At 33.6% G+C, this 10,706-nt stretch overlaps 1 protein-coding gene across 1 annotated transcript in view; it reads right to left on the bottom strand.

Annotated features, from left to right (window-relative positions):
- Positions 1-293: 293 nt before the first annotated feature.
- Positions 294-10,706, bottom strand: part of LOC117785610 (Down syndrome cell adhesion molecule-like protein Dscam2) — a 71,086-nt gene continuing 60,673 nt past the window's right edge. The window contains exons 14-24 of the mRNA XM_034623710.1: positions 10,286-10,394; positions 10,046-10,222; positions 9,816-9,982; positions 6,969-7,181; positions 5,433-5,588; positions 4,590-4,748; positions 3,672-3,979; positions 3,419-3,599; positions 3,198-3,356; positions 2,021-2,087; positions 294-1,133 (exon numbers count right to left, since the gene is read on the bottom strand). Coding sequence (XP_034479601.1) covers positions 1,052-1,133; positions 2,021-2,087; positions 3,198-3,356; positions 3,419-3,599; positions 3,672-3,979; positions 4,590-4,748; positions 5,433-5,588; positions 6,969-7,181; positions 9,816-9,982; positions 10,046-10,222; positions 10,286-10,394 — 1,778 coding nt within the window. The 3' untranslated portion in view covers positions 294-1,051. The remainder of the gene's footprint in view (positions 1,134-2,020; positions 2,088-3,197; positions 3,357-3,418; positions 3,600-3,671; positions 3,980-4,589; positions 4,749-5,432; positions 5,589-6,968; positions 7,182-9,815; positions 9,983-10,045; positions 10,223-10,285; positions 10,395-10,706) is intronic.

Below are 10,706 nucleotides of genomic sequence, written 5' to 3'. Positions count from 1 at the left end.
AGAATTATATATGTAACTCTTTGTAAAAAAACGATCTGAAAAATCAAGAGGTGCGCTTTTCGGGGCTTTTGTATAATACAATTTAGAGTGTGATTATTTGCTAAACGAATGCTATTTGTGCATTGAACAAATTGTTATAGATTTGGAAGCGCATTATAAAAAAATAGAATACATTTAAATAATAGTATAAAAATTAAAATAATTATAAATTATCGACACACACAATGCTAAAAATTATGATCACAAGTCAAAGCAAGTTAACAAAAAGCAAAACTCTCTGTTTTCCTTTTTCATTTTTGTTGATACAAATAAGTAATAGTTATAGGATTTGCAGACCATACAAAATAAAACAATACGATAACTATCAATTAATATTATGACTTTGACTTAGGCTAGGTAAAGAGTTAATGCTTTCGGCATAAATGGCAAAAAAGGTCAAATCGAAAGAATCTTACATATTCGTACTTATAAATTTACTTTAAAGAGCAGATCCTTCTCCTTCGCAATTTTATTTTCATTATCATTTGCATTTGCATTCGCATTAGCATTTCGCTTGATATTTTGGTTGTTCTGCTTAGCTTACAAACTAAAATACAATATTAAAAATTACTTTCAATTATTCAGAACTGTTCCACATACAAGTTCAGACATTTATATATTGAATATATATAAATGGTATTCTTTTTTTAAATATTTGTAAATGCAAAGATGATTTACATTCATTTGCCACACACATTTTCGGTTGGTATTTAAATCGTGCTTGCATGTATAATTATTTGTTTTTTTCTTTGTTATAAATACTTGAATTAGTTAATATTTGTATATTTATATATGCGCTAAATGCGTTACTTGATTCAGTGATGTTTTGCTTATCTTTCGATAATACTTATAAACTTTCAAATATGATGACTGACTGCCCAAGTGTGTCTGTCTGTGTGTCAGTGTATCTGATTGTGTGTGTGTGTGTGTGTGTCATTCAACTCCCACGCACTTCATTGACTTGAAACACTAAGCTAAACTGCCACGCCCACTGCAAGTTGTCGCTTACAAATTACACTGCCATAGTATCGTAGGCTGTGAATCCTGCGCCATTTGTTTGTTGGAGTTGGAGTTGTTTTGGGCCGGCTTCGTTTCTGTTACGGATTATTTAAACAGTTAATCAGTCAATCAATCAAAATAATAATAAAATATAATATGTTTAACAATATTAATAGGTTGTAGCTGTTTTAGGCTCATTTCTGCAACCAAAGCATTGCCTCATGTGGTTGTCTGGCATTGGTGCCACAATATGGTAAGAGTATCGTGAGTGGCAAGCCAAGGCCAAGCGGCAAGCTGCACAAAAACTGTTAACTGTATGTAGTATATGTGATTGACAATCATACAGTGTGTGACATCACTTAAAGCCTGTAGATTAATATACGATTACGGTTATGCTATGTAATTGAAAAGTTTCTTTAAATGATAAATGTTTTGGGTACTTTCGAAACACTCAACTGTGATTTGCTTTGCAATGAACAAATAACAAACAAATCATAAATAAGATACATATATAAAATTGTAAAAGAATAACAATAAAAAAAGGTTATAGATAAGATCAAACATGCACACTTAGATTAAGTAGTTTTGAATCGCGACCAGAACATGCAAAAGCCTTGATAATTAGTTACATAACTTAGTTTAGATTAGAACTTACAACTGTCTGCGACTAAGAAGTCGATGTTTTATTGAATTAATAATGAAAAAAGTAAATATAAAATAGTCAGGGTTAGTTAAGGTACAAGTACTGGAGAGAGTACAAAAGTTGCACAGAATTTGCTAAGATTTAAGCTGTTAGAACTGCTTACAAATTTTATAATTATTATAAATGTATTAGTTATTAAAGGTTAGAGAGATTACACTTGATTTCATTACATTTTATATAAACATTCTGTGCAACTTTTTATAATTTTGAGATAAAAGTACTTTTTTTCAATATATTATAATACATATTTTAATATGTATAGATTTTCTCGATTCTTACCTCTCAATCAATTTACGCATCTCTTCGGTGGTGCGTTGATCTTTCGGTTGTGGAGATCTTTTCACAGCTGTTCGTATTCGTATTTGATTTTGTTTTTATTTGTTTTGTTTTTTTTATGATTTTGTCATCGACATATTTGAATATAAATGATTGTTTAAGAACCCCACATAAAATTGACCAGCCGAAAGTAGTTGTTATATTTAATATATTATAGAATGTAAAAGAAAACAGAAAGAAAACACAAAATGAAATTTTAAATAAAACTGTTCTTATTGTAAATTAAAAATGAAATATCGCGTGCAGAATGGAGACCTACAATGATTATAATACTGCAAAATTTCTCCTAATTTATCTTATAATACATGTATAACTAACTTATTGTTTTCTAAAAACCATAATATTTTTGAACAAATTTCTAGTGATACACATGCGAATTTCTAGAGACACATGAGATTCAATGAAATTAAAACAAAGACACTTTTAATAAAAATTAAATAAAACTTAAATCCGTTATTAGACACAAAACATAAAACATTCAAATGTGCTGTAAGGGAACCCATTAAACCTGGGCGTTGTGCTTGGTGAAATGAAATGTGTTTGAGTGTGCAGTAAAAATTTAGCTTAAAAAAAATGGTAAACCGAAACCAAAGTTAATAATTTTTAACACAATAATAAAAACAAGAAAAAAAATATATTTATTGCTTTGAAATTTCAGCAAAACACAGCATGAATATTTGAATTGTAAAAAACTCTGAATAAATGTCTTTGAAATGACTCATGAATGATAGAAGAATGAGGGAAGAACAACGAATGAAGACATTCCTAGAAAAGTGTGGGAACTTCAGGAGATATTCATGATCGGTACGAAGAATGAGGTGAGATGTGATGGTAATTACATACTTATAAATTTCAAAAGGGAGCAATTTAAATTCATTATGAATACTATATGAACTTCGCTTTGATTTCACATCACTCACCCTCATTGGAGTCTTCTGATAGAGTTTATTATTATTATGTACAAATAAATTTTGAAAAAGGAAATTAAGAAGAATGCATATATGGAATTTTGTTAAGAATTTATCCATTTTCATTTCAATCATAGAGTATGATAAAATTGTACTTTGAAATTATTGTAAACTAAATTTAAATTTATCTCAGCTGACAATGGGACACTTACCACCATAGTTTCCGCGTGGTCCATGGTCACGATCGCATTCGGCCTCTGAGATCTCGTTGCTCTCCTTGGAGTCGTTGAATGAGGAGTTGCTCATGTCGTGGTTGCGTGGTGGTGGTGGAGGTGGTTCAGGGGAGCCATTGCCTGGATTGCGTGCAGAGCCTAAGAATTGAAGGTTACAGGGTATCTTCGCGTCACTTGATATCAATATCTTTAACTCTCACCAATGCTACGACGTCCCATAGATCCACGGGAGCCATAGTGATCGTAGGGTTGTCCATAGGGTCCGCCGTACTGGGAGCCATACTGATCCTCCTCGGGGGCGCAGTTAGCGGGATCATCATATTCGGGTCCGGGTCCAGAGTAAAGGCTTCCACCCTGAGAGTTAACGCGAGTATAGCGACGCTGTAAGGGATAAAGAAAAATTAAATTATTATACTAATTTTTCTTTGGGATTCAAAATGGGAAATGTCTTACATATTGGTCCTCCTCGGCACAGTTAGCGGGATCATCGTATTCGGGAGCTGGCGTATAGATTGAGGATTGACCGCCTTGGCTGTTCTTGCGTTGATAGCGATTGGCACGTGGCATGGACTGGGATCCAGAGCGAGAGTGCACATGTCCAGGATGACCAGGTGGCAGCATGGTGCCAGCATGTCCGGGTACGGGTGTGTGTCCGTTCTGGTGTGGGAAGGTCTGGAAGTTCATGGCCTTGGTGGGATCCATTTCCTCGCGGAAGCCGAGCAGATGGAACGTTGCATAGGGGCAGATTTCATCTTCCATGCCTTGCGAGAGAAGATTTCGATTAGCAACATTTCTACGATCTATTTGGAATGCTTTGTTGGTGTCTTTGGTAGTTGTTTTAGTGGTTTAGTACAAGTTCTGTCACCTGCCAGATGTAATGACTTCAATCGACAGTTTTTACTTACTATTCAGTATCTGAGGTAAGCACCTTGCGACCGGGGTTAGACTACAATATGTTAGGGTTAGGGTTGGGTATCAATAAAATAAAATTACTCACAACCAAAATGTTAAATGTGGCAAGGATTTGGTATTTATTGAAAATTATTAGACAAAAGATAATTATTAAATTTGATGTTATATATTTTAAGTCATTATCTGATTTTTATTAACGATTTATTTAAATTAAAGATAGTAGCTGAATTTAATTTAGTAGTTCAATAAAAAACATCATGATAATATAAAAAAAATTAAATAGAACTGTTTTAAACTTAAACAAGATATGTTAAAATAATGGTTATTGTCAGATTGAAAGATCTAAAAAATATTGGCATCAAATTTTTACGAATGTTTGTTACTTTCAGCACTAAATAAAACTAAATCGAACTAAATATATTACAAAAATAAAAGAATAAATAGAAGAACCTCTCCTACCTGGATGTCTGTAGTGGCACTCAACATTGCCATGGGCATGGCCACCATAGATATTGGCATTGCCGTGCAAGGGAACTGGAGGAGCCTTCAGTTCCTCGTACAGATTTGGATTGCGACGTGGATCCCATGTCGAGTGGTTCGACCGTAAACCACCACGACCTGAACCACATCGAGTTCATATTGGAGTTTGGTGTCAAGTGTGTGTGTGAGTGTATTTTTTTTTAAATTTATTTCCAATATTTATACAACATCAACGATGAGTCAACGGAAAATTAAGCAATTGAAGTAACAGCAACGGAAACGTTGGAGGATTTGGAATTGGAGTTCAGGGAAGAATTGAAATCAATTTAAAATAAGTAATTAATAATATCTTAAATAAATAATGAAAATCATTAAAAGAATAATCTAAATTCAGCACAACATTTAGTAATACTCGGATGGGTTTTTCAAATCATAAAAAGCCACTTGAAGAAGCAACATTAAGAATTTCGTTCTGAGAAAGCATTGCAATGTGTTTACTTATGTGTGTATGTGACATGATAGTTGATAAATGGGTGTGGCACTTGCTGCGGTAAGACCTTAAAGGTCCCACTGTGCCTTGTAAGTGTGATGCAAAAGCAACGCAAAATATGAAATACTCTTCTTTTCGTCTCTTTTCTTTTTTTTTTTTATCATTTTTTCATTTTGTACGCAAAGTAAATGGAAGAAGAAAATAACTAAGCCGCAGCCAATGCACAGTGATTGTCCAGTTGCCTTAAGTGTTAAGGACTCGGACTTCGCTGGCATAGTCCTGGCATTAATAAATGTTGCATTGGAAATTTAGATGCTTACTTATGACTGTACCTCGCTTAATCCGATCGCAGGTGTTGTAGTTGGATCCGGGTACGGGGGGCAGCTTGCGGTTGGGTGGTGCAATGTATCCAAGCTCGTCACGCAGATCTGGGCGACGTTTATCCAAAGTGGCGCCGGGTCCCATTGTCTGATTGTAAACTACATCGTCTAGAATTAATATATGATATCTCGAACTCAATATTGAAAGACTGAAGATGCTTTTCCCTTTTTTAATTACAACTCGCATACTTTACTTCTGTTTGTTTTGTTTTTCGTATCAATCAGTTTTGTTCCGTCACTCACAATATTTGAAATTTCGTTTGGTTCTTTTTTTTTTTTTTTTTTTTTTGGTGCGGCATCTCAAGACGCTAAAGTGCTAAATAATAGCTCAAAAATACAAGTTTACGATTGCGAACAAAGTTTCCAAAGGGAATTACGTGAAGAGAGAGTGTTCTGTTTGATTTGTTTGATTTGCAGGTCAAAATATACCAACTTGTTAGCGATATAACGATTCATGATATAATGACATGAAATGAGCGATGATTTTAATTTTGAATTTCATTACATTTTACTTTACTGTGCTTGACATTACTATTACTGTACTTTTTAATTAAGCATTTTTATTTGCGATTTCAAAAAGCATCTTAGTTTTAGTTTCATTTCATAAATAGGGACTGGAAATTTATAAACTCAACAGCAACAACGAAAAATGTGTCGATAGAATGTTGTTAATTTGTACAATGAGTGAGAAAAGTTGTCTGTTGTGAATAATACTTGTAAGTAGATTAAATTAATTGAACTGTGAATATTGCTTAGGGTATAAGCAAAACGTATTTACAACAATAGGGTATACTTTATACGATAGGATTTAAACGCATAAGAACAGAGTAATAATTCTTAAATAAAATGCCATAATAATTACGTATATCAAATCAATAAACTTGTTAAGTTATGTTATTAATTTATTATTTATTATTGCTTCTTTGTTAATCATTATGGCAAATCTAAAGTCATCGCAAAATACTTTAATATAATTTTCCAATGGTTTTCAATGGCGATGGAAAATTGATGATAGTCTTATGAGAATAATAGGATATGTACGGATATATATATATGAGTATATATACACAGATACACAGTTAAAATAAGTACATTCATATTTGTAGTGGTATATTTAATACTATCTTCAGTAGATTGTTGGTATATTTTTGTGAATGTGATCAACAATTGGTATATTTTTGTTCGTGTAAGCTTAAGTGTGTCGATTATTTACTCTATTTATATCATGCTATCCATAAAGATAAAAAAACATTATATAAAGCATGCCAAAAGTTAAAAAAGGTTACCAGTTTTTATATTTGTAGAGTGACGGCATTAAATTTTGACATAAAATTGGCCAAATTGTTGAGATTGTGAGAAATTTGGGTGTACCACACGGATCTCAACCATTTTAAACAAAAAAACAGAAATAAAATTTGTCGAAAAACAAATGAATTGAATTAAGAACACTTGCGCTCCTGTAAAATGGTTGCACAGGAGAAAACCTACAATAGACATCCTTCTGGCCGCCTCGCATATCATCCGCACGTCTTCGGGAAAGCGCCACGCACACAACACAGATACCAACCGCAACCACAACAACTGTGGCAATCAGGGGAACCATAAAGTTCAGATCCAGCCACTCGGGCATCCAGGCGGGCAGGGGAATTCGTGCATGGACATTTCCATGGCCCAAACCGTCGTCGAGTGGGGCAATTGTGCCTTTGATTTGAATTCGTGTTCATAATCGAGCATGCAATTCGTTTATCGGATGCAACAACAACATAGCAGGCAAATTCATAAGCCAAAATATTTAAGATATTTTGGATGAACATATATAGTATATGTGTGCGTGTATGTTTGTATGTGTATCGAGAGAATTTAAAAAAAACAAGCGCGAGTGTTTGGCGTAATTTGTTGTCAGAGAGAGTGAGAGAGAGAGGTAGACAGAGAGGAACCGAAAAAAAAGAGAAATACATAATTAGTATGATATACTTATAGATACCTTTGTGGTGATTGCCTTTGCTACGCAGAATACAAATAACAATTATCGCTATGATTATGACGAGCAGAGCCGCCACGACGGGCACTACTAAATTTAGGTTCGATAGGATAATTCGGATAGTATCCTCGGCGCTTAATTCGGGTAAATCACGCGAGGGTGCGATTGTGCCTGCAACAACAACAACAACAACAACCAAAGTGTTTCACATTTAGACCGAGAGATAGAGAGAGAGAGAGAGAGATAGAGACACAATTATATGTAGGTGTGTGTATGCATATATGTATGTATGTAGAGAGAGCGAGAGAGAAAAGGAAGCTTTAAAAATTTTAGCAAATTTGCAAAGAAAGCGAACTGTTCGAAGTTCGAAGTTCGCTCTCTTTGTTTTCGACTTTTCTTCTCGTACATTGACTTTTGTACCCAACACACACATATACAAATACATAGACAAATACAAAAATACATATATGTATGAATGTATGTACGAATATCATCGAGTTGATTTCGAATAAACTTTTGTAACGTGGTCGAAAATGTGAAAAAGTGTCACAAATAGAATGAGAATGAAGATTATTAAAATTACGTATTTAAGTATTGATATTTTACAATGCACCGAAAGCCAAATGGCGACGCATTCGAGTATTGGTTGCGAATATTTATATGAAAACTATTTTAGCTATTATAAAAATTGTAATTGTATAACAAAAATAACATCATTTTTAATACGTTCAAATGCAATTTGTTTTTTTTTTCGTATGTTTATCTGTAAATTCTTACAACTAATTAAGTTAAGTACATAGTAAATACTTTTCGAGAGCAATTGGAAAAATTCATGTAACAGCATTCCAAGGAACAGCTTTCAAGAAAATGAGTAGATGAACGAGAACAGGAACGAAAGAGATTCTTGACTGTCTCTCAAATGGTAACTTTAAATAAAATATAGTAAACACTAAACTAACTAAGGTTGAACTCAACTATAAATTGATGACATAACTGAATTGTAATTTAAATAAATGTTTGTGTTTTATCTTGATCTCAGCTCTCATTTGGACTCACTAAAATGTTTACTGAATGGATCTTTGGTTGTTGTGCTTTTGAAAACGTGTTCGCATTGGCTCTGCTCGATTCTCAAGTTGAGTTTTATCTTTTAATTAAAGCAGGATTTATGAGCATTTTACTATTGTCAAAACAAAATAAAAATTTGTATTAAAAAGAAATCATCGAAAAGAAAAACATCATATTCAAAATGCGTGAGTTTACGAATCATGTGTGATCAGCTGTGGAAAACTTTGTACAATTATTGTGGGAGCTTATTTCTGAGTTCCTTGCTGGATCCAGTAGAGAACTGATATAGAATGGAACAAGACTTCATCTTTTACGAGTTATATGGAAAGTTTAACAATCCGTTGTCGCTGCAGAAAGATTCAATTAGTTAAGAATTTGTAATGTTTTGGGTAATTTACAATTCGGAATATTTTTTAAGCGACATTCACGTATTCTAAAATACGTACAGCGGATGGGATTACAACATATATTCATAATATTACAATAGGCAGTACCAAATCTTGGGTACTTTTAAGCCTTCCTCTGTTTCTAAATGTACAAAATACGTATACTTCATCTCCACAGACTGGACACATACTTGTATAAAATGCAGTTAAAACATTGTGTGAAAACTAAACAAATATTAATTATATACTCTTAAGTTGATCTTAATAAATAATAAAAATACTAATAAGGTGATCGTCTAGAATATTACGATTGTCTAGTGGTCACAGCGCAGAACACAAAAATAAAAATCATATCATGGTGAATTGCTTAAAACAGGTGAGATTTGAGTTAAACTATTTATACAAGTTTGTGGCATTGCATCTGCTTTTTTTTTTTTTGGGATTTTTTACATATTTAAAAAGAACGTAAAAAAACAAATTGCATTTACGCAATTAAAATAGTATTTTTGTACACGTCGTCAAAGTTTTTGCATTTGATGAAAATTTCAACAAATAAATACTAAAAACAAAATCATAATATATACATTTTATTATGTATGACAAGCATGGAGGTGGTGATAAACAAATATCTGCTAATGGAAAATCAAGTACTGTGCAATTTGTTCAGGTAATTAAAATAATAATTAAAATTTGCTCATTTTCATTTTGTGATTTGGATAAAAAGCATTTTCAACTCGGGCAAAAGTGTGTACAACATTTTTACTTTATGCCTAGCTTTGTTATTTGTATATGGATAATGTTGTTGGGGGCGTGGCAGCCCCATCAACATTATCAACGTAGTTTTCTATGTACAAAAGCAATGTGAAGGTTGTGAATTGGAATTGGAAAACAGATCGTAAATACCTCCGGTCACAGTAAGTGTGGCAAAGTCGTATTCGGCAACAGTGAATCCGGCGGAATTGTGCGCCGTAATGCGCAGATTGTACCAGGTGGCGGGTTCCAGATCGAGCACTACGTAGTTGTTGTCGGGCTTCACATTGTTTGAGATTTGATTCCATTCAAGTTGATCACTGTAAGATTGAACAATTAGTATCTTATCAAATGCTTATGTTTTTTGCCTGAAATTGAGATACCGTTTCTTGCTCTCTACAACAAAGTGGGACATGGGGCATCCGCCATCTTTCCAGGCCTTGAAGTGCAATGATACCGAATTGGATGACACCTCAATGAAACGTGGCTTCTCTGGCAATTTGGGCTTCTGTCCTTTGGTGCGTGTGTTCAAAATGTCGGAGGCTTCGCCGGCGCCAATGCTGAATAGGGAATGATAGAAGAGTCAAGTGAGAAATACTTTGGATATTTTAAAATATACTCACTTGTTAAATCCTGTCGCATAGACTTGGTAGCGTGATCCGCAGAGCAGGCTCTCAATGTTGTGCTTCTGTGAGTCCACGGACACCTCGGCGGTTTCCCATTCTCCGAATTCTACAAGAATATTATTTATTATTACTTATTAACATTAATTTGAAGAGAAAATGTAAGCATAATACTAAAGAATTAAAGCAATTGGTAGCCGTAACCGAATTAAAACATTTTTATTATTTGAAAACTAATTTCACCTAAAGCACCGTAAAGTATGCAGGAATATTTGTAATTTGCGACTTAAAAACTTGGGTATACAATTAATAATAACACTCGGATAATATCAGGGAATAACACCATAACCGGTATCGGAACCGTTAACCGAAACTTACCGTTTGTTTTTTAGTACCAGAACTGAAACCGTAACCAAAATTA

The sequence above is a fragment of the Drosophila innubila genome (genome assembly GCF_004354385.1).
Source record: "Drosophila innubila isolate TH190305 chromosome 2R unlocalized genomic scaffold, UK_Dinn_1.0 1_C_2R, whole genome shotgun sequence".
Taxonomy (NCBI): Eukaryota; Metazoa; Arthropoda; class Insecta; order Diptera; family Drosophilidae; genus Drosophila; species Drosophila innubila.
The sequence above is the reverse complement of the archived record's forward strand: the minus strand, read 5'-3'. Positions and strand labels throughout refer to the sequence as shown.